At 19.3% G+C, this 25,265-nt stretch overlaps 1 protein-coding gene across 4 annotated transcripts in view; it reads right to left on the bottom strand.

Moving 5' to 3' along the window:
- Window positions 1-33: 33 nt before the first annotated feature.
- The window catches only part of LOC726953 (parathyroid hormone/parathyroid hormone-related peptide receptor), a 28,644-nt gene continuing 3,412 nt past the window's right edge, over window positions 34-25,265 (bottom strand). Inside the window, exons 3-14 of one of the 4 annotated variants that reach the window (XM_016913790.2) lie at window positions 16,020-16,104; window positions 12,225-12,324; window positions 9,435-9,541; window positions 9,007-9,162; window positions 8,330-8,424; window positions 7,518-7,870; window positions 7,050-7,180; window positions 6,763-6,848; window positions 6,441-6,585; window positions 5,887-6,151; window positions 5,005-5,165; window positions 34-130 (exon numbers count right to left, since the gene is read on the bottom strand). In XM_016913790.2, coding sequence (XP_016769279.1) covers window positions 59-130; window positions 5,005-5,165; window positions 5,887-6,151; window positions 6,441-6,585; window positions 6,763-6,848; window positions 7,050-7,180; window positions 7,518-7,870; window positions 8,330-8,424; window positions 9,007-9,162; window positions 9,435-9,541; window positions 12,225-12,324; window positions 16,020-16,031 — 1,683 coding nt within the window. In that variant the 5' untranslated portion in view covers window positions 16,032-16,104 and the 3' untranslated portion in view covers window positions 34-58. Of the gene's footprint in view, window positions 131-4,004; window positions 4,338-5,004; window positions 5,166-5,886; window positions 6,152-6,440; window positions 6,586-6,762; window positions 6,849-7,049; window positions 7,181-7,517; window positions 7,871-8,329; window positions 8,425-9,006; window positions 9,163-9,434; window positions 9,542-12,224; window positions 12,325-16,019; window positions 16,105-25,265 lie in introns of those variants that run through there. The other 3 variants (XM_006566835.3, XM_006566836.3, XM_026442301.1) reach the window with 3 other exon arrangements.

The following is a 25,265-nucleotide window of genomic DNA, read 5'->3' as shown; positions in this document are numbered from 1 at the left end:
TTAAATAATATATGTTAGTAATAAAATGTTTTATACTCATTTCTTTTTCTTTTTAATTTCAATTGTGGAGTTTTACATCGAATATACATTCATATGTACACGAGTTTGATCTGGTCTCCGATGTATAGTTCTGAAGTAGAAGAATACAAATATAATGTAATTTAAGTAGCTTTAATAACTCGTCTGAAATTCGGATTATAAAATTATTTGAAAATTGATAAATTTTGATACAATCAAAGAGATTTTATTTTCGTATGAACTTTGTAAAAATAGATACAATTAATATAAGATGATGTAAAAAGAAAAAATGCTGCTTTTAAAATAAATTTAAGAATATATTTAGTATTTTTAGAGAATATTATATATTCTTAAAATATTTCTAAATATTTATATTATTACATTTTAAAAAGTGGCAATTGTTCTTTTGCAACATGTTTTCTAAAACATTAATATTCTTTTGTAACATCATGTTTTCTAAAACATTAATGTTCTTTCGCAACACCGTCTATGAATTATATGACATAATTTAAACTTTAGAAATATTATGATATTTAAATTTACATATTAAAAAAATTATAAAATTTGATTATACAGGCACATCTATTATATTATATTTGTTAATATATATTATATCTATTATATGTATAAATCAATGAATATTAACATAAAATTCATGGAGAACTTTATTAATATTTTATCAAAATTATTAATATTTTCTTATAAATATCAAAAATTAAGAAAAGAATTAATTTATTTCTTTTCTAAAATAATTCTATCATTTAAATTATAAATATTTTGTACATTTTGTAATAATTTTGTAGACATATTTTTCATGTATAGATCATTGCATTCATTCTAAAATATATAAAATACAATTGCATAACAAAGAATCAAACGAATAAATCTGTTTTTGTCTCTGTCTGATATTTTATATAAAAATATATTGAAAAATGATTCATCATACAGAATTAATTACAATTAGAAAATTGTAATGATATTGATATGTTTATTCTACGAATATTTTTGCAATGTCTTCATTATAAAAAAAAAAGTAATTGTTTTAGAAAATAATTCTATATGATTAATTATAGAATATTCATTATTAAAAATTCTGTACATATAGATACATTTTATTATTAACATGTTAAAAAAAGAGCATGATAATAAAAATAAATTGATAATTATGTGAAGATACATAATAATGCACATAGAAAATTTTCGATTAATTCAATATGTTGTATTTATTATAATGAACATTAAATACACATATACACATATTTATTTCATTTTGTAATTTATAACATAAACGCGATATACGCGACATGAGCAATTTCTATGAAACTGCACCTACGTTAATCCAAACTGAATATGAGTGGATATCGACATGATTCGATTTAATCCGGCTCATTAAAAACGACATACGACTGAGGAATTCTTAAAAATTATGGTCAAACAAATTATTTATTATTCAGCAACAGTTACACTGGACACGAATTCAAGCATATAATTTTAGAATTAACTGGTAAATATATATTCATATGATTATGCAAATTATATTGTATTCGCCTAATTCATGTTCAATATAATCGTTGCCTAGACCATCCGAATTCTTAAGTCGCAGAAAAAAAAAGAATAATTGAAAGTGAATATATATATTTATAAAATGAAAATTAATTTATACAATAAAAAATATATATATATACATATTCACCTTAAATTATTATTATTATAAATACATGCTTTGAAAACCAGTTAGGCTTAACGAATTCTGGTGCAGTGTTAATAATCGAGACGAAAAGTATAAAAATGTGTAAAAATGTGTAAAATTGTGTAAAAAAATAAATATTTTAAAGCTTCTTATTTATATAATTGTACACAAATTTATAGACTGCAATTTCAAAAATCTGAAAATATTAGTATATATTAAAAAATGACTGCTAAAATGTCTGGAAATCCACGTATTATTATTATTATTATTACTATTATTATTATTATCATCATTATTTACAATAAAAACAAGATTTACAGTAAATAAGATGGATTTATAATCAATTTATTTCGATTTATAATCTTGTTAAAATAATTCAATGAATCAGTAATATTACACTACTTTATTCCATGAATCACATTGCATGAATTGAATGACAATATTTCGAAAAATCTTTATTATCAAAATAATAAAAATAGAAATTTTATTATTATGTGCTTCTGGCAAAATATTTTCAATTAGAGGTAACAATAATATGATATTTATTAAGAACAAAAGAAAGTAAGAAAGTTGAATAAGAAATTTTTTTTTATAAATGTGAAAAAAATGAAGTTAAATTTTATATTCAGATAGATAAAAGAAAATATTTGATATAAACAATATTTTACTGTAATATTTATCAGCAAAAAATAAATTATTCATTTTAAATATCTAAAATATTTTCTATTATAATTCTATTATAATATATTCTGAATGAATTCTATTATAATTAGATTATAATTATATAGAACATTGTAATATCTTTTACAACAAATCACACGCCTAGAGAATGAATTTATTTAATGATTCAAAATACTATTTTCAAACAATTATTAATTTCATAATTTCAATTTCTGGATTAAAATCTGGAAATATTTTAAATTGATGTAAAAAATATATAATTAGGAAAACAAAATAAAATAATAAAAGAATATATTCTACATTATATCAATACAACAAAAGTATTTTGCAGTATTAAAAAATAAAGGATTGTGTGTGTATGTAAATTATAGTTGAAAATAAATAAAACTTTCAAGTATTTAATATTTAAATACACATAAAAATCATATAAAATGTTTACATAATGAAAAAAATTTTTATGTTCTCTATACTCTTAAAATAAATAAAATGAAACACTTATTTTTTTCTTAACATATACATATATACATTAAAAGATTTTTTTATATCTCACATTTTCATGAAGTTTATTATTTCCTTGTTTTATTTTTTAAATTTTCCATTTTAATTTTTGATCATTTTATTTCTTGAATGTTATATTATTTTGTTACAAATAATATTAAATTAAATAATATTAATATTAAATTTGTTATTAATGATGACAATTTAGAGTGAAAATGATACGAGAATGACCACCAAAAAACCTAATACAACAACTGAAAAGAAAAAAAAACTCTACCTACATGTATGTAGATTCCTAGCGAAGAAATAAGAAAAAAAATAATGGAAGCGGTGCTGTATAATAAGATTCCTATTCGAATTAATGTCAACTCAACTGGAATCATAAATGGAAAAACTAGACAATATTGCCTAATCCTAAAACATACACGATATGAAATATTTATGAAACAACTATTCTAAACATATAAAACCTGTATTAAAGTAAATTTATCTATATGAAAATATCAATACTAGTCTCGTTTATAAAATACGAAATGCTTGTATTATTTTCTCTAAATTGACATCATTATTAAATAAAAATATAATATGATGCAAAGTTAAAAATTTTAAAAAAATTATATAGTAATAAAATTTAATTAAAAAATTGCAAAAAATTTTTAGCATTAATATCATAAAACAAAACAATTTTATATATGAATATGGAAATATTAAAATATGTCGAATTATATAAATATCAATTTTTAATAGTAATAAGATCTTTTTAATATTAATATTATTGATTTTAGTATTAGATTTACTTAATTTTTTCGTATTTTTATATTGATATAAAAAAAACATTTACAATAAATATATGCACTTAATTAGTGTTATATTATATTATTGTATGTGAAAAAATTTTGCCAGCAATAAATGAAAATAATATTTAAATAATTTCTTGGTAAAACGAATACTATTTCTTTAAAACAATTATAAATATTAAAAAAAGAAAAAAATATTAAAAATCAACGATTTCCTATTTTTGTAAATTCATGAAAATTTATTATAGTATTTATTATAGTATAAAAAATGATATGAAAAAGATACTTTTGAAGATAAAAATATTTTTTTAATTGTTCGAGACACTTTAGTAGCATAATAATTGAAAACAATTTTGGTAAAACATTGAATTTATAGTCTTCATATATTTTACGATAATTTAATAATTTACTTGCACACAATTCTTTTTTATCGAAAGAATTATGTTTACTTCATTAGTTATTCGTGAACAAAATTCTTTTGATAAATTCATTTAGATGATTATTTAGATTAAATTATGAAAGAGATTTTATGTGGGTCCTTTATGTAGACTGTGTAATTCATAAGCGAGATGACAGCATTCTGAATCACTCCAACGATGCTGTTCTCGAATTCTATGAATATTTAGTCCCGTACAGGGTATAACTTCTGAATCCTACAACGAAAGTATATGAATTTTTCAATATAATAAATTATTTATCATAATTAATTTATTTTTTAATAAAATAATTATTTTTTTTAATAATTTTAATTTTTAAAAATAATATCTGCTTTTGAAATCATAATAAATTATGAATATATTATATATAAGATATAGATGTTTAGTATGAAACAAAATAACTTTATTAATGTTTTTTTAAGAGCAAAATAATCATATATTATACATCTTTTAATTCTTGTATTTTCAAGAAAATAATTCTTTATTTTATGCTTATAAAATAAATATCATAGAAAATGCAATATAAAGATTTGTAATATTCTCTAATTTCGAATTATTAATTTCAGTTCAAATAATTTTATTAAATTGTTAGTGAAGTTATTTAGTTTTCTTCAAAGATATTTTATATGTGCACCGAATAATATTATTATTTAATATTAAATATTTATTTTTTGTATAATAGAATTCATAAAAAGAAATATTAAAAAGAAAATAAATATAAAATAATAATGCATATTTCATATTTTATATAAATATAAATAATTTCTCGAATATAAAATGTATTTTATTAATAACTTAATAATTTTATTATAGAAAATTATGTGAATAAAAATGTATATAGAAATGCATATATGTATATAGAAAAATGTCTGTATGTACTTACATTCGAACAAAAAGGAAGTAACGATTGATCGGTGTATTTACCATAGGAGAGTGACGTGTGATTTGTTTGTTTTTGATTTTCTGGATACGTACTCTGTCCATTTCCTGCAATTTCCAGGTAACCTCTACTACTTGCTAAACTACCTCCCCTTGTACCAATATCTGAAAAATATAATAATTCTTTTATATTAATTTATATTAATTAAAAAAAATAGATTACAAAAAATATTGAGCAAAAATTAATAGAAATTTCATTCATAATTTTATTTTTTAATAAATAATATTTTTATTAAAAGTAACAAGTATCCCCATTAATTTTGTTATTTTATTTAACTTCTAAAATATTTAATAAAATTTTAAATTTGTTTGAAAAAAGAATTTATATTTCATGAATTCATTAATTTTCATTTTGAACATGATATAATAGATGAATATGAGATGAAACTATTTCTGATCTAAAATTGAAGAAATATTTGTAGAATAAAATAAGAGATATATATTTTTTAACTATTTCGTAACTTACTTTCTATTTTATTTATGAAAAATATTGAGTGTAAAAAAAAACAAAATTCGTTTGAAATATTTTTTAACTCGGAAATTCTAATATTTATTATTAATAATAAATAAATAAAAAGATAATACAAAATGAAAATAATCTTTTTCTTAAAAATATATCAAAATCAGTGCTTCGCTCATATATATATTAGTTCTGTAAAAGATTTTTATACGAATTCTTTATCTGGATTAAAACAGATATATTTAATGAGAACATGACACAGAAATATATAGAATAGAAGGATAAATTAAAATATAACAAAAAGTGTCAAAACATAATAAAGTGTGGCATTAAAGATCGGAAGTTTTGATAGGATAGAGAGGACACCTTGTATACTCGCCATCGAGTGGGTAGAGCGTCGTGCTGTTCTGTCATTAAGAAAATAGAGCCAAGGTGCTTTCCACCAGCGTGATCGCTCCGAGTGTTTATCAACTTTCGATGCATTGCAACTACACGTACTATCTGAGCGAGTGGAATGTCTGGAAATCCACTTAGTATGAAAATGGAATAATCTCTGGTTTTTGATTATTCTAGTTACTTCGGTCCGTACTTCGCCGTTGAGAAAACAATATAAAACAGCCACAAAGAAACCCTAATATGAAATAAGAAAATTAGAAATAATAATATAATAATAAAATAATAATAAAATAAGAAAATAAGAAATTTAATTGTCAAATAATAAGCAAAAATGAATATAATAAATTGAAAATTTTGAAGAAATATATGATAATTCTTATAAAGATTATGAAATTCCGATCGAAATGAAAAAAGAAATAATAAAAAAAAAAATTCAATATTGTAAAATATTATTTATATATATAATAATTATATATATAATTAAAGAAAATAATTAAGGAAACATTATATAAAAAATCTCATACTTGGAAAGATGCAAAAAGTTGATCACAAAAGAGCCATATAATTTCAACAGTTTCATTTTTACCAATACTGTAAGACATGCCCAAAAAAAGAGTATAATGAACTCCAAATAATGGTACCAGAACCAAAGTACTTTTTGCCCATCTCCTGAAAAATGATCCAATTTTTTTAACAAATGCAGAATAACTTTAATAAATAAAAAAAATCGCCAAAATGATTTATCTTTTACAAAACAGAAATGATTTAAGTTTACAAAAACTTTTAGCAAACGAAGTTAAGTATAATTGAATTGCAAAAGTTTATAAAAAAGATGAATTAACTTACTTGTATCTTTGTGTTTCCTCCGATACTGTGGACCTTAACTTTAATAAGAGCACTCTAACGATATTGACAAATAACACGAAGTTGATCTGGAATTTAAAACAATTTTTAATGATTGGAATAATTTTTTTTTAAATTTGAAAAGAAATATTGAGAACAAAAAATTGAAATACAGTATTCAAGTAAAATTTAAAAATTAGGAAATTAAATATAATTGAAATTTTCCAGAATGATTTTAATTATTGTTACTCAAAAAATTAAATATTATAATATTTTTATTATTGATTTACCAAAATAGAGAGCATAGTCGGAATTCGAATGAAGAGAAAAAGATTGGAATTTTCATGAATCGTCCAACAGTATTTATTTTCAAGTGTCACTCTCGCTACAATCCAACATAATACGAATAGTGCTGGCAATCCTGAAAATACAAACATGAGAACTTTATTTTATTTTGTATGCTAATTTTATTGAAGTAATTTAAATGCATAGCAATATAATAAAGGATGAAAAACAAAATCAATTCATATTGATATATTAATATTAATATAATATTATATATTAATATAACTTCGGTTTAGAAATCTTTATAAATTGTAAAGAAAAATTAATATTTTTTTTCTATTTAATAAAACAAATTTATAACAAATTAATAACTAATTAATGATTAAACTACTAGAAAAATTAAATCGAACATTTCTAAAGCTTTAAAAAAATAGTCAAAAATAAAAAGTCAAAAATTATTTGCAAAGACTTACCCCATCCGAGACAAATGTAGACAGCAATGCTCGAGTTTATATCGGTGAAAAGTGCTAGAAAGACTAGATTATGCAAATAGAGACCTTCCATTAATATCCAAAAGTAGTTGGCGAGAATGAAGTACTGCCAAAAGCTAGTGAACATTTTACAAAGCCAATTGCTCTCTTTTTTATCAACCAGCCAATATATTTTTCCGTTTTTTATTATCACGTCTGAGGCTAAGGCAATGCCGGAGACGAATACGATGTCCTTCATCAATGCCATGAATGCACGAAACATGAACGAAGCAAACAAATGCATGTGCAGTATATTCCGGGGACATCTTAATTTCCTACGTCCAATTCGGGATAAACTTGGAGTAATGATTCGAGATTTTGATGATTAGATATTGAAATACATTAGTTTTAATCAATATAGAATTATCAGCTCGTCTTATAAATTCATGAAATATTTTATAAAATTGTTACATGTATTTTGATTTTTAATAAAAGAATTTTTAATAAAAAGAAGAATTCAATAAATATATAATAATAATATACTATAATAAGTTTCAAAGAAAATTTTACTGAATCAAAATAATATTTTTATGAAATGCTTCTTTTTTTTTATTAAAAAAATAAAAATATCTTATATCAGATTATAATACTGTGTAAAAATAAAATCGATTAAAAAAAAATATAATAATTGCAATTGAAACATAAATATAAATATATATATAGTGAATTTTTAATTTAATTATTTATCATGAATTTTACGAATTAAAAAAAAAAAGCAAAGATATGATAGTTTTGAAAATAGATGATATACTTACTTAATCACAGTTAAAATAAAGAAAGCTATCACTAAAGTGAAGAAGGAAACGGTATATCCAATTTTTGAAATAATCTTCACTATTGGAATATATTTCTGTAAAACAAAAATGACAATATATAATTAAAAGGTTTATTAACACTTACAAAAATAATTTTCAACCTTATGAAGCGTAAAGAAAATTAGTTGCGCAATTTAATTGATAAACCGCTAATTCCAATCAATGTTAACGGTACTGATATTATTCATAATCTGCATAAAATTCATCAAAAATAATTTTATTTTTGTTTTAAAGTAAAAATATTAATAGCGTTTTATATTCATATTATTTTATATAATTCTAGAAAGTAGTAAGAATGCAGTAATCTTTAATCGTTGATTTCTACTTTTTAAAAAATATTTGACTCATATAATTGCCATAGATTTCAAATTTCTGAAAAAATATTTTCTGCTTTTCTATAAAATATTTTCTTTTTTTTTCTCTCTTATATATGATAATGCAATAGATTATTTTTAACATTTTAAAATTTTTAATATTTATAATTAATGTTTTTTTATTCTAATTAAAATATTTCTCATAAACTCATTAAATTAAATCATGAATTTGTATCATGAATTTGTAATTATTCAAAATTTTCTTAATTATATTTCAATATATTTACACTTTCGAATATTTACCTTTATGAGAATACTAATGTTTATTTCTTCTTCTTCAGGCACCAGGATAGTTACAAGACTATTTCTATAGCATTGACTGTAATTACTCCAAGTATTGTTGACACTGCTATTCCATAACCATTGTCCATTCATCATACATTGTCTGGAGGCATTTGCCTGATAATATAATATCCAAAAAAATATTTAAATAAATGTGGAACAAAAATTTAAGAATACAAATATATTCAAACAAAAAATATTATATAAAAAATATTTTAATGAAAATTCTTCAACGTACAATCTCAATAATTAAATAAAAAATAAAATAAAAAAAACTTAAAGAAAATTTTTCATATAATTTCAAATATTAAAATTTTGATATATATATATAAAATATATTTTAAAAGAATCAAAATGAAAATAATTAATAAATTAATTTTATTAATTACGTGGGTATCAAATCCTACGATGTAAGAAGGACAAGATAAAATGGCCAGTTCTCCAGGTGCTGTTGATGGCCAGCATAATATTTTGTCCCAAATTTCCGGACACCATCCTATGTTTTTTTAGAAAATTTATTTTTATTTATCTTTGTTCTTTTACATTAAAAAAAATTTATTACACGTTTTTTATTACATCTCATGAACAAAAAAAGAAAGAATGAATCATTGAGCCAGAAATATAATCACATAATAATGATGTGATTATACATTGAAGAAAGGTTTTCAAAATTTATCTATGACATTTAATTAGTTATAATATGAGAAATATTTCATACATGAAAATTTATTGCTTTCGTAATTCAAATAAAAAAAAAACCAATGATATGTATAAAATTTAAAATATGAATTATAGATAATTTGAGAACATTTTGATAAAATAAATAAGGTTGAAAAAACTTAACATTATATTTCAATATATGTATTGAATATATTGACTAATTGATATTGACAAATAAATGTACTGTATAAAAAATATTGTTTACTTTACTGTATTAATATTTAAATTCTTAAAAATACTTTTATTATGGAGAAGGTAATAAAAAAGCGATTATTAAAATAGAAATTAATAGGTTTCAATCTTATTGCTTTTCATCAAAGGTCAAACAAAAGGTGGCTAACAGACTAGTTTCGCTAATCGAATCGATTTTTCATTAAGTAATCAGTATCAATATATGCTTTCCGATACATGATATGTTTCATAATTTAATTATTATATCGCTTTCTTTGAAGAAATTATTATTTGCCTATATTTTCTCTTTTATTAAATTAATTTATTTTATTTAAAAACTTGATGCTTGTTAATTAATTAAATGATAAAAAATACTTATAAAATTTTTCTTACATACATAAAACATTATACATAAAACTATAAAATATGAAAATATGAAATTTGTAATATGAATCTTTTTTTAAGAAAATTAAATTTGAAATTCAATAAATAGAATAAAAGATTGCAATGATATATGAACTTTTCAATACCAAAAAAAGTAATAAGTTTCCTTTCTATTTTTATCCATTTTTATCTTTTTCATTAATACATATACAAATAATTCTTAATAATCTTATATAAAAAAGTTAGGAATTCCATATATTTACTTTTTTTATTTTATTAATTGTATTCTGCTATCTTATTTATATGTTACTATATTTTTAATTTAAAAATTATATTTTAAAATTTATATTTTTGCATTACAATAAAATTTTTTTATGAAATTATTTATTTTTATTGTTATAAAAATTGATAATATATTCTTTATCAATTTATTAATTTTTATATAATAGTTTTAAAATAATTTATTGTAATATAGTTTATGTTACATAATTTTTGAAATATTTCATTTGATAAATAAAAAAAATCGTATCGTTATTATTTCATTGAAATTAAAGTTATGATCTCATGACTTGAAAATCGACATGAGTTGCACATCTTGCTTACAAAAATAGGAATCCATTAGGTTTCAAATGTGTGCAGAGGGAAATCATATTTAAATGCATGCGCGCTCGTGTAGTCAATTTATTGCTTGCATTTTCTGAAATACTGTTTATTAAATCATGTTTAATTTGTGGTTCTTATTTAATTAAATATCAATAAACAAAAATTGCATATCATGCTTAAATTTTAATTTTATCATTTTTATCATGTTTCATAATCAAATACATTATTCTTATATTTTTCATAAAAAAATTGAATAATATTGGGAAATAAAGAAGATTTAAAAGAATTATTTTACGTTTTTTATAGGAAAACATATTATGGATAAAAAATTATTAAATATACGAGTTAAATTATTCATTTAAAAAATTTAAAAAAAAATTTTATATATATCAAATTATTTTTATTTCATGTTAAATTTTCATTGATTAGAATATATACGAATTGCATTTAATTACGATTTAAAAATAGAGATTTAATATCTATCATTGGTATTTTATCGAATTATAAATAAATAAAATATATGGAATAGTTATAAGATAAATACTAGAATCAGTTATTGAGAAATAAGAGTTTAGGCTTCTATTTCTCGTATTTATTGTTTGATAAATTATTCATTAAAATTGAGTTATAGGAAATCCATGAAATTGTGAAATCCCGTATGTAAAGGTGAATCAGGAATACTTTCATAACAAATGATTAATTATAGAATTGATTTCGACTCGTTGTTAAGTAAGCTCTTGAAATTGGATATAAATAGTATTTCCTGATATTACTATATAATTTGTATAACGGAAAACAGTATATATTATTAAAAAAAAACATTTGAAATAACATTTGATATTTGATTTAAAGATTATCATGAAAAGAATTCAAGAATTCGTAATTAATGTTAGATTCGTAAAAAATATTTATAAAAACAATTTAAAATCTACATTTTTGCATACAACAATTCAATGAAATAAATCGTATAAATTAAATTGTAATCCTTTAATGATAAACGAGTTTAATCAATGACGAAATCAAAAAACAATTGAAACTTCGAATTTTATAGTCACTATTCACATTAGTTTCTCTCAATTGATTTACAAACTGCATAGAGTACCAAGAAATTTGCTAAATTTATATTTATGTTAATAACTTTTATATTAACACTAATTTTTATATTAACTTATTATATTAACACATTTTTTTGACAATTTTGAAAAAATATTAATATGGAATTACTAGAAACTTTATTTTTAATTGTGAAGAAAAATTTTGAAAATATTATTGCAAAATTTTACATAATATGAACTACTTACCGGATGATGAAATATTTCCTTGATGACACTGATTTTCTTTTATTTCCAAAGTTCGATTTTGCATACTAAAACTGTTAGGATTGTTGAAATCAATATCTTCCTGAAGAAGAAACAAAAATTTTTAACAATCTTTCAATTTTTTTAATATTTTATATTTTAAATTACTTAGAATTAAGAAAAAATACAAATAATTTAGCAATTATAATATTTATTACATAATCATATATCTAAACATCGGTTCATATCAAAATTAACATTTAAAAATATTATTTGAATATATAAAAATTTATTTTATTTCTTAATTTATTTATTTATTTTCAATAGAAAAATTTAATAATTTATCTAATTTTTTTATCATTCTAAATAAAGAAATAAACTGAAGACATATAATATAGATGAGGATTAAAGTAACAAAAATATTTTGATATTTTGAATTATTTCTAGACGAAAAAGTCCCTACCGTTTACTTATGCTGTGAATTTATGTAACCAGTCTGTCTATTAATTTCAAAAATAAACCAGCAAATCCCTACTCTACTAACATTTTAAATCTGCCAGGCCAATCCGATTCTCTTTTTCAATTATCATCCTGGTTTATAATAGTTCTAGGAAACACGACAAGAAATACACCGGAAGTCGAAAACACGAAATTCAAATAAATTTAAAAACTAGTCCGGTTTCTTTCATCTTTACGATTTTCATTGAATAATACTTAATATATGTATTTCTATTAATGTCATTTATACTATACACAATCAAATCAAATGAATCAATGGACTATCTACTAAATTACAACTATCAATAATCAAATTTATTTGTAATAAAATCAAAATAAACAATTTTTTGGATTTTAAAGAGAAATTTAATATTCAATTAGAATTTTAATTGAAATACGACAGAATGAAATGATTTTTTATAAATAAATTTAGAATGTTAAAAACAATTATTTATTATATAAAAAAATGAAAAAATATCACAGAATTATTGTGAAATAATTATTACTATAATTCATTATTATAACAAATTATAGTAATAAAAAAATCTTAAAACATTAATTCTACTTTAAGTATCTAAACCATATTTTGAGAAAGTGAATTTGAACCTTTAAATTATATTAATAATTATAATGCTATTAATTATAATTATAAATGCTATTACATCAATACATAATACATTAATTTTATCTAATCTAGAACATAAGTTTTGAAAACATTATTATCGATTATAAAACTTATAAGAAATCAATAATAATTAAAAAAGAAATTGATAGAAAATTAATTAATAAAAAATTAAATAAAATTATTTTATATTTTATTATTTTATTATTAAATACTAATATGAAAATATACAAAATATCTTTTAAATGAGATTTTTTAATCCGTTTTTTTTTTTTTTAGGAAAAAATTTATCCATAAATAAATTTAAAAAAACATTTTTAAATCATAGTGTATAAATTTAAATAATTTCATTATTAATTAATTTTTTTATCAGAAATGAAATTTTTTGTATTTTTATTTTTTATTTAATATGTTGATCATTTACTTTATATCATAAAATTTTTTAAATAAATTTTAAATTTCAATTTGGATTATTTTATTATAATATAATTTATTACAAAGGAGAAATTTTATAAATTACTGAATTCATTTATATACAATTCTATTTTAATGGTGCAAGGTAAATGAATCTGGAATACAATAGGATTTAGAAAATCTACTAGAAACTTGTTAGAAGTCTATTATGATCTGCAAACTAAGTTATTCTCTAGATTAAATAATAGAAATGAACATTTTAGGTTTGTGGAAATATAGTTTTGTAAAAAAAACGATAAATATCAAAAAAATTTTCATAGATAAATAGAAAAAGTTTATGAGTTGCTCTTAATATAATCCCTTGCAATTATATACGAATTGTATAAAATGATTAAAAAAACATTTTATTATTTTTAAAAATATTTTTCAAACAACTTCACATGTTGTATTTATTTTCTCGATTTCTCTGAGAAAATAAGTTCACAGAACATATATTGCAATGCTTTACATACCACTGGTATCTTGACCCTGTTTAGATCACAGGGTAGAGTTCAAAATGGAATATATAATACAATTCCTTACGTCGTTCATGACAATTGTAATAGTACAATATATATCTGTAAATCTTTCCAACAAGAAACATCAAGAATTCTCTAAATTTTTTTATAAAAATTTTAAAAGATTTAAGATTTTTTTTAAAGTTTGAAATGATTTATATCACAATATGTGCAAAGAACTTTTAGAATTCGCAAGTTATAACATAATGTTATAAGAATATAAAACTATTCAAGTTAAAAATAAAATTTCTCGATTATCTTAAAATAAGAATCTGTTATTAAATGAATATTTTTAACATAAATAATTTTTATGAAATATATTTCAATCTAATCATGTAAACATTTTACTTTCTATTTCCAATATTTGACAAATTTTTGTAGAATCATTTTTTATGTATATAATATTTAATAAAAATACAATAATGGAAAAAGAATTTACAAATGAAGTATTATGTTTAGTAAATTATGAAATATTATGCAATGTTGACCTTTGGATTTTAATCTGGAATTTAATCTAACGCCTACACTTGTAACAAATAAAATCACTTACAACTTTCGTTTCAAATTATGAATAAAAAAATGTAAGTTTTACAGAACAATTCAATATGTTGCACGAGATTTAATATTACTAAATAAAATTAAGAAAAAAAAATATTAAAAATAAATGATATTTTCTGTAGATAAACAATATTCTTCCAGATCATGAAGAAATATTATAAGTGAAACATTGTTTAAACAATAAACATAACAAATAATTATTATATGCAAAGGTAAGAAAAAGTTCAAAATAATATTAATAAAACTTGAAATAACGATGAATTTACACAAGAATTAAAAATTTTTTTATAATAATTAAAATAAAATTATATATAAAAAAATTTATATCTCAGAAAAGAAATATATACAAGTAATAATATCATGCAATAAAAATTCAATAAAGCTTAGAGAGAATTTCAACATATAGTATTATAATATCTGTGAAATAAAAAAAAAAAAGAATTTGTTATGTTTGTAAATTTAATAATGTTAAGTAAATTTTTAAAACAAATTATCAAACATCATTATTCGTTTCTTAAAAAAAAAAATGAATATACTTCTATAACAAAAATTATTTATCGACATGTAGCATTTCATATTGGCATACGAAGAAAGCGTGACCAATAAATAAGTTAACATTTACTTTCTTCTTTATGTTTCGTGACTTTCATTTGATAAAAAATTCTTGTATGTGTAGCATGATATATAAAATAATCATCTATAAATCCAAAAGAAAATTCAAAATAAATATTTCAAGAATTAATATTAATTAATAGCATTATTTCATACAATAAAAAAATCTAATTTTGTTTTTGCAATTGGAAATAGTAAATAGTTTCATTTATATTAATTAATATTTATTTAAATATTAATTATAATTTAAAAAGATTTAATGGAGTTGATTGATTTAGAATTCATGTCGTTATTGATGTCTGAATTATTTTTATTAACGAATGATGAAACGAAAATACTAATAAAAATACTTAACATATTAATGCATGCATTTATATTATATTATATTATTATTATATTATATTATTACCTCATTTTTTAAATATTCAGATACATTTATTTTTTTTCAATATTACTGTGATTTATACAATATATCCATAAAGAATTTGATATTATGAATGATATTAATGATCAATTATAAAAGAATTATTTACTTACATATGCGTCCATTATGCTGTCCTAGTTTTTTATTTGTTTCAACTGTATTACTGTACTAATGATCGTTTCTTATTGTCACTCCATCCTGTAATGGATTATATTTCATTAATTAAGTATGCTTATTAAAGTAAAAGTAAATATATTCACAATATTAGATTGATCCGAAGTTCTGTTATATTTCCATTAAAGAAATTAGTTCCATTGCTTCAAAATTTATATTAATTAATTTATATCCTATTGCTAGTTTATATAATAATATAATAATATTTAATTATATTATAAAAATATATAATATATTTAATATAATAATATTATTTATATAATAGTTTATATAATATTTAATTATTATATTATTATATTCTATTACAATAAAATTTTGCAATTTTAAATATATATATATATATATATATATATATATATATATATATATATATATATATATATATATATATATATATATATATATATATAAAACTTTTCGATTATGCGATTTAGATCATCTATGAGAAAAACTTAAAAAATTGCATATGTATATGAAAGTAAATTAAAATATAACTGGTAAAACTTCTCAATTTAATTAATACGTATACAACAGAATCTTTCAGAATAGAATAGAATATTTAAAAATATTTAAATCTTACATTACATACAATTTTGTATATAACTTTTTTTTACTATTTCAGAATTTCAATTTCAATTTTATTTATTTCAATTTCAATTTAACTAATTGAGAAAAAGATTTATTTACAATTGCATATGAAATTAGAAAGTCTCATGTATGAAATTATGGAATTCCTCCAATGTTATTTCAATTCTAGTAATTGAATTAAGTCTAACATAGAATCAATCAACGAAATCACAGTTTAGCAAAGTGTGACTATAATGGAGCACAGGCAAACCCTATAGTCACGCCTGTGTTTGTCATTTTATTAACTCTATTAGTGACCAAGGGCGGATCCACATCACCCTTAACAAGCGTTTCAATCCTCCCTTTCTTCTGTCATCGAAATTATTACCTAACCATTGAAACCTTTTATTTAACCAATTTCTCTTTAATCAATTTACAATTTAATTATTCATTCAATTACTTTTTGATCGGTTGCATTATAGTTAATTGAATGTAATAATATATTTGATATCATTAAAAAAATAAAGAATTTTTTTGCTCATTGAAATATTGCGAGTTGTAAAATATTTAAAAGAAATTTCTTTTTTACTTTTCAATAACACTTATTTTAACACTTATATTTTAACACTTATTTTTAACACTTTTATTTTATCATTTTATAAGAATGAATCAAAACACTTTCCAACAATTTTTCATTTTTTCTTATTTAAAAATAGAAAAAATAGAAAAATTAAAAAAAAAAAAAATAAATAATTAAATTTTGAAAAAAAATTTGCATTATTTACTTATTTTAATTGTTTTTAAAGTATTAATATATTTTAATCTTGTAACTATTATTATTAGATAGTGAATATTATAATCAAATTATAATATAATTATCAATCAAATGATATTTGAAAAAAATCTTTAATTTTTCATGATATTTTAAAAATGGAGAACTATGAATATAAAAACTTTAATCATTAAAACAAAATAAAATAAAACAAAAGAAACAAAAAACGTAAACATGTAAACGACAAATGTAGAAATATTAGAAAGAAATCTGTGAATAACATAAAAATTTCATAAATATTTCAAATATATCTCTTGTATAATCCAAGAGTTACAACATTTTACTATTCAATAAATTGTAAAACCAAAAAAGAAGGAAAAATACTCGGCAATGAATTCAAAAACATCATTTATAATAAACAGATTGACAAATCTTGAGCATATAATAATTTATTGTTCTCAAAATATGCTACATGTTTATGATTTATTTCATATATATTCAATCTGTTTTATTGATTTATTGTTTTATTGAATTTACTTTGAGAGTTTTGATTCATATTATTAAAAAGAATTTCAGTTTTGTAATGACAAAAATACAAAACAATAACTATTATTGTTTATAAGTAAAATAAAAATATGAAACATCAAGGTTTTGAAAATTGAGATTAAAAATTGCTCTTATGACCTTAATTTTTTTTTTCGTTTGAAACGAAAAAAACTTCTTCAAAAAAAATATAAAAAATTAAATAAATTAAATAAGGAATAATTTTCATTCTATCATTAGATAGATAGAATGAGAAAAAAATATAAGGTTCAATGAAAATTTCTTATTTTTGAATTATTTTGTAATTAATATATAATCGATTTCAAAGCTTTTAATCCATCGTATTTCATATTTAAAGTAATTTATAATATTATAATAAATTATATAATATTATAATACAATTTAGAAAAGTAAGATTGTCCCTTTTTAGATAATTGGAAAGAAAGAAAAGTAAAATAGATTAAACTTTTTGCATATTATGATATGAAATGAAGAAATACTTAAGAAAAAAGAATGAAATATTAGACTTAATTAATCGTGGAGAAAAATATAATAGAAAAACGAAAGGAAAGCTTTCAGGAAGAATGTTATTTTCAGAATCTCTCTGGAAAATATATCTTTTGAAAGGTGCAAACATAATTATAAAAACTCTAAGTAATAGTAATAAAAGAAAAAGCATGATAGTTAATTAAAAGAAATTATAAAATTTGACGATTGTAGAATTGTAAAATTTATTATAATAGATTATAATTAAAAGTTTTTATATTAAAAAGTCAATGTACTATAAGATAATTTATGTAAATATTAGAAATTATTATTATTAAAAATTGAAAGTATTTTTACAATAAAATAGTTATTAAAACTAAAAGCTATAATATATTTTTATATTATATTATCTCAAAAAAATATGGATCAACATTAATATATATATACTTAGAAACATTAGAATTTAATATTAAATTTAAAAAAATTTTTTTTTCTTTGTATAAAAACATTAAATTTAAATATTAGAGATATTTCTTCAAACCTATCTTCCCAATTTACGTTTTATTGAGATTACACGAATATGAACAATAAGTTGTTTTCTATATTTTGATAATTGATCTCAAAAAACCTCAAATCTCAAAATATAGTAAAGATAAAGCAAATGCCAATGAATCATGAATAAATCTCGTCTTATCCAACAGATTTGCAAACAATGGATTCCGAAGCCACGACACTTGAGGGTTTTCATCGTGTGACAAGCAGAAATAGGGTCATGCACGCGAATGCAATTGTCAGAAGCTTGACAATTGATGGTATTTTATCATAACGTTAAACATCGATTATAATAATATATTATTATATATATATTATTATATATATTATATATATATATATATATATATATATATATATATATATATATATATTATTTTGCAATTAAAATGAATCTTAATTCTTTATTTATAAAATATTATCGTATTCTATTATTTCCATTTTTTCTTTTCTTTTTCAAATTAAGTTATTCTTATTCTTATAACTCCATAAGAAAATATTTGTTTTATTGAAACCAATATATTAAAATATTTTAATATAAAAGTTGACAAATAGATACATGATTTTTTATTTTTGTTTAGGTTAAAATTAATTAAAGTCATCTGAATTTATATTGAATTATGGTAATGTAAATCAAATATAGTAGAAAATTTAATTTGAATTGAAAAATAAATTATTTTTCAACGTATCAAAATTATCTCTTTTATTCAAAAATATTCCATTTTAATTTTTTTATTGTATTATATATAATTCGATCATTTATATAATTAAAATATAGCTTTATTAATTATATGCTTAATTATATATTAAAAATTGTTCTTGATAAAGAAACATTTCAGTTCATAATAAATTTATATTGATTTATATTAATTTATAATTTTCATATTATAAAATGATATATTTGTCGATAAGAAATTATCTATATGAACATAATTCACGTTTATTAATTATGTTCTGTAATTACAGATGATTAAAACAATGATTCTCTTTCATACATTATTATAATATACAAAAATTTGTTATTCTTTTTATTATTATTCCAACAAAAAAAAAGATTTTCTTAGATTTTCTTTCAATTCATAATTATTATTTTATATAACAATAAAAATTTTTAATAACAAACTTGAAATAAAAATAATAATTTGTGAAATGCATCATTTCATATATTTTAATACTATATAATATAAAAAATTTGTATCTTTTTAACTTAATTTTAAAGAATTTCAATTGAAATGCAAGAGAAAAATATGTATGAATATCAATATGCAAGGAGAAAAATGAGAAAGTATAAAAGATCATACGTAAACGTCAACTATCAAAGTGATTCAGAATGAATATGCTGTGAACTATACACAGAATAAGGTACTTTTTCTACTGCAGTGCAAAGCATATATTTATTTTTTTTTTTTTAGTGCAACTTTGCTTTCCACTATTTTCATAGAAAAATATCCGATTTCCAATTTTATTCTAGTATGTATCAAAAATTCATGTATTTTTTTACAAATTTTTTAATTTTTAGTTTTAATATATAGTTTTAAATAATATTTTTTGTTTTAATAATCCAAAAATAAATAATATAAATGAAAGATTAAAATTAATTCAAAAATTTATTCCTATTAATATTTCAATAATAATTATGATGATAAGATTATTCAAAAATCTCTATATATTTAATAATTTTTAAAAGGTTTGAAAAAAAATAAAAAAAAAAATTTTTTTTTATATTATCAATAATCGAAATAATATATAATAGTTTACGAAATTATCATCTAATTATTATTTTAGAAATATTAAAAACTAAATGAATTTATTTAAATTATAAAAAATTAAAATATTTTTAAATTAATATTTTTAATATTCTTGAATTAAAGTAATATTTTTAAACAATAAATAATATTATTAACACTATTATTTATATATGTAACAAAAAAATAATAAAACTTGTTAATATAAAATATTCCTTTTTTCATTTCTAACATTTTATTATATATAAATTTCATTAATCTGAATCTCGAAATTCCATCTAAATAAAGCTCTACAAGTAACGGTTGCGTTGTTGAAGTATGGAATAAGATATTACGCAAAACGAAATCTAGCCCATTAAAGAGACACCATAGTAAAGTATGAAGTTAAAGTTGAAGTTAGAAAGCACATGATCACTCGCTATTTATCTTGAATACACCCTTATTATCTGGTAAAGAACAAGATGCTGTTATAAAACTCGATCATACACATATTTCTAAATAACCGTTTCGATAACTATTTCTCTCTTAAAGTAGATTATTATATATCTGTTCATATGATCCAAAAATTATTAACAAAGTTGCAAAACAATATCTAAAAGAATCTCTCTAAGATAACTGAATATTAATTCCATGAATTCTTTATCTTTTTTATATTATAATTGAAGTTCGTACAACGAAATTTTTGTTATTTTGTTTGAATAATTATATTGGAAGAATTATTTAAATTTTTTTAAAATTATATTATAAAATGGATAAATCTAATCAATTTAATAAAAAAATTAACAAAAAGAATTTGTATAAATTGAAATTTCAATTTTATTTCATATTTTATTTCAACTAGGCATATTTAATTTTTGCACAAAACTTTATAGAATTTCAGAAAAGAATAATTAAATGTGATATTTTTCATAATTTAATTAAAAAAAAAAGCATAGATTAAAAAGATGCTAAATAGTATGAAGAAAATGATATTAGAACCAGAACTACAAACAAGTTTCGTTGAAGATTACTCATCATTTTCACAACTGATGCTTATTACGGAGTACTTGTTCAAAACAACGTCAGTATTTCGTGATCTATTTTGCATGTTCACGTTTATTTCTAGACTTTGAAGGGTAGTTGAACTATGTGGCTGCAATTATACGTTCTTTTGAACGATAAAATCGTGAGCGATGTTGCGTTAACATTCATTTTCCAACAAGATGAAAATAGTTGACTATCCTTGCAATCTTTTATATCGTATTTTGAAATTTCATGTTACACAATAAAAAAAATATTTCTTATATTTATGTAATAAATTAGTGTGACAAAAATAATAATAAAATAAAAATCCATTATCAATAATTAATGGATTATTAATTGATTATAATGAAACTATTTTTGAATATAATTATTTAATTAATTTGTATAATGTTTATTTAAATTTTTAAATTTTATTTTGATTAGAATCAGATAATATCAAATAATAAATTAAATTCTGAATTACAAATATCACACTTTGTCTAACTTTAATTATTAAAATTTATTTTAGCAAGTTTCAAATAATTATTAATAAAAATAAACTTAGAATCATTTTCATAATAACTATTCATGAAATTTATGATTCAAAAGATATTCAAGAATTCTATATGAAGGGAAAAATATAAAATCTTCATAAAAATTCTAGAAATAACTATTTAAATAATATGTTAATTTTCATATTAATAGAATTAAATATTTTAATTTATTTTTTATTTGTCAGTAATTATTTTATATTATGCTTTTATGATATAATATTCTCTCTATGTATAAATATATATTTAGATTAATTAAGTCAAAATTAATTAAAGTCATGGAAAGAGATTTTAAAACGATTATTAGCCAGTAATGATGTAACTTCTTCGGAGTATTAATCCTTTATAAGATTAATTTTTGAAATATAGAGGAAAATTCTGATAATAAATAATCAGATAATACAATTATAATAATCGCAATTATAAATAACATAAATAGCAAAAATAAAAAATCAAATAGTAATTCGATATTTTATTTAAAATGAAGAACAGAAACTTAACTTTTAACTATCTTAACTTTTAACAAATTCAATATTATTTATTCTTATATTATTATATCTCTATAATTATATAATATTCTTATAATATTCTTATATAATTCTTATCAAAAAATAAAATAATAAAATTAAATTACATATTATATAAGATATTAAAAAAGACTTGATAGTAAAATTAAAAAAATAAAAATACATTATAAAATTCTTAAAAATTCAATATTTGATTATCAATGAAATTATCAATAAATTTTTTTTTAGAAACAATTCAAAATTATCAAAATTTTATAATTATATGCAGGATTTATATTTAAAAATATCAATAATTAATCATATAATATCAATATTAGAAAATTAATAAAATAAGATTAATAAAATATTAGAAAATATCAATATTATCAAAAATTAGAAAAAAAAAAATCTATATAATCATCTCGTCAGATAAATTAGAGATACCATTTAATAAATATTTAAATGATATATATAGTGATATCGAATATCAAATTTATTTGACGAAATCGATACATAGAAAAATATGGAAAGGAATAGGACGGAAAGTAAAATGCGACTAATGTCACATCATCGGCCACTCATTAATTAGTTTACTTCGCAGTGTGTCATCTTTTTAATTAATACTCTAGAAAAGTCAACAAAGGCGTTTCTCGTTTAATATGATGAGTCACGTGCCATACGTCGTATGATACCTTGCGGAAACTGAAATGAACTTTGTAAAGAAAAAAGTCTACGAGGAGAAATTAATAATATAGTTTTTATGTAAGTTTTTTTTATATAGCATTTTCATATAATCGTGGAAATTTCTGAATTATTTGATTAAAATAATTGCAATATAAATATTATAAATGATGCAATTGTAAAAAATAAAAAGTACTGATAATTAAAATTGTTGAAATGCAAAAATTTTAACTGTAAAACTGTAAAAATGAAAATATAATTATGAAATTATTAAACTCATATTGAAAAATAATTGGATATGAAAATTGTATTATTTTTTTTCAATTTCTCAAAAAATAGATAAGAAAATAAAAAATATTATGAATTATTAAAAGATTAATGTATTAAAATAATTATATGAATATTTTAAATTTTAGAGAGAAAATCAAATATACTTTAAAAAATTATATCTATTCCAAAATTAATATATTTCATTAATATATTTATTATTAAAATTTAAAAAAAAAATAACATTTTTCCTGTATTCTTCTTCATTAATACTTCATATATATATATTTTTTTTTGTTTATAAAAAAGGAAACAAAATATTTAAAAAATGTTAAAAAATTAAATTATCTATCGTTTATTTTTAAATTCTTAAAAATTACTGCGTCATATAATTTTATTAAATTCTCATGAATGATAGCTTTTCCAACAATGATAATCAATATTTCAATTTAACTATGTGAAAAGCTTTTAGCTTATTTTTTGACTGTTCTACATATATACATAGAAATAAATATGTAGAACAAATGTATATTTTGCAATAATAAAATCTATTATTATCTTATTCATAAATGAAATATTTTTAATACAGGAAATGCTAGAAGGCAATCTTCCAAATATAATTTTTTTTTAGTAGAATATTTAAAAAAATATTGAAGTTAAAATTATTTTAAAAAATATATTAAGAAAATACTCTAAAATTAAATTAATAGAAATTAATTATAAATCTGAATTATTAAATTTCCTAAAATCACAAAATTTTAATGTTTCTTAACAATTATATTGCTTATTTTTTTTTTAATATAATATTTTAATAAGATACATTATAATATTTTAATATAATATTTTAATAATAAAGAAAGTGATTATAATTCAATGAAAAAGTTTTAAAATATGAAAAGAATTTTTAAATACAAAAACATTAAACAATTTTCACTTGCCTCCCTTAATCAACATAATATGTCTGATTATTACGAGGCTATTTCACTGTGAAGCTTGAGAAGACAAATTCGAAATGAATGTAAATTAATGATGAAGAACAAATTTTTTATTTAAATTTAAATATCTTATTTACTTTTTATCTCATTTTAATCACTAATAAAAATTATAATAAATATTTCAATTTTATTTGTAAACAGAAAATATAAAGAAAATAATATTGCAAAGAAAAATTCTTTTTCTAACAAAGAATAGAAATATTGAAAAAATATAATTAACAAATTTTAAGAAACTTGAAAAGATGAAATATAATTATAGAAAAAAATAATTGAAGAATTTTAAACTTTTCAAACTTATGAAAGAATCTGAAGTATAACATACATTCAGATTTAAAACAAATATACTTTTTTTATTATTTATTTTTATTTATAAAGATAAACTCTATTTTAATAAGTTATTTAACAATATATAGAAATACTCATTTTATATTATTTTAATGATTAATCTGATTACATTTATATCGTTCAAAGTCGAAATTCAAATATCATCTAGAAATATTTTTAATTATTGAATATAA

Source organism: Apis mellifera, linkage group LG8 (genome assembly GCF_003254395.2).
Source record: "Apis mellifera strain DH4 linkage group LG8, Amel_HAv3.1, whole genome shotgun sequence".
NCBI lineage: Eukaryota > Metazoa > Arthropoda > Insecta > Hymenoptera > Apidae > Apis > Apis mellifera.
This window is presented reverse-complemented; position numbering and strand designations above follow the sequence as displayed.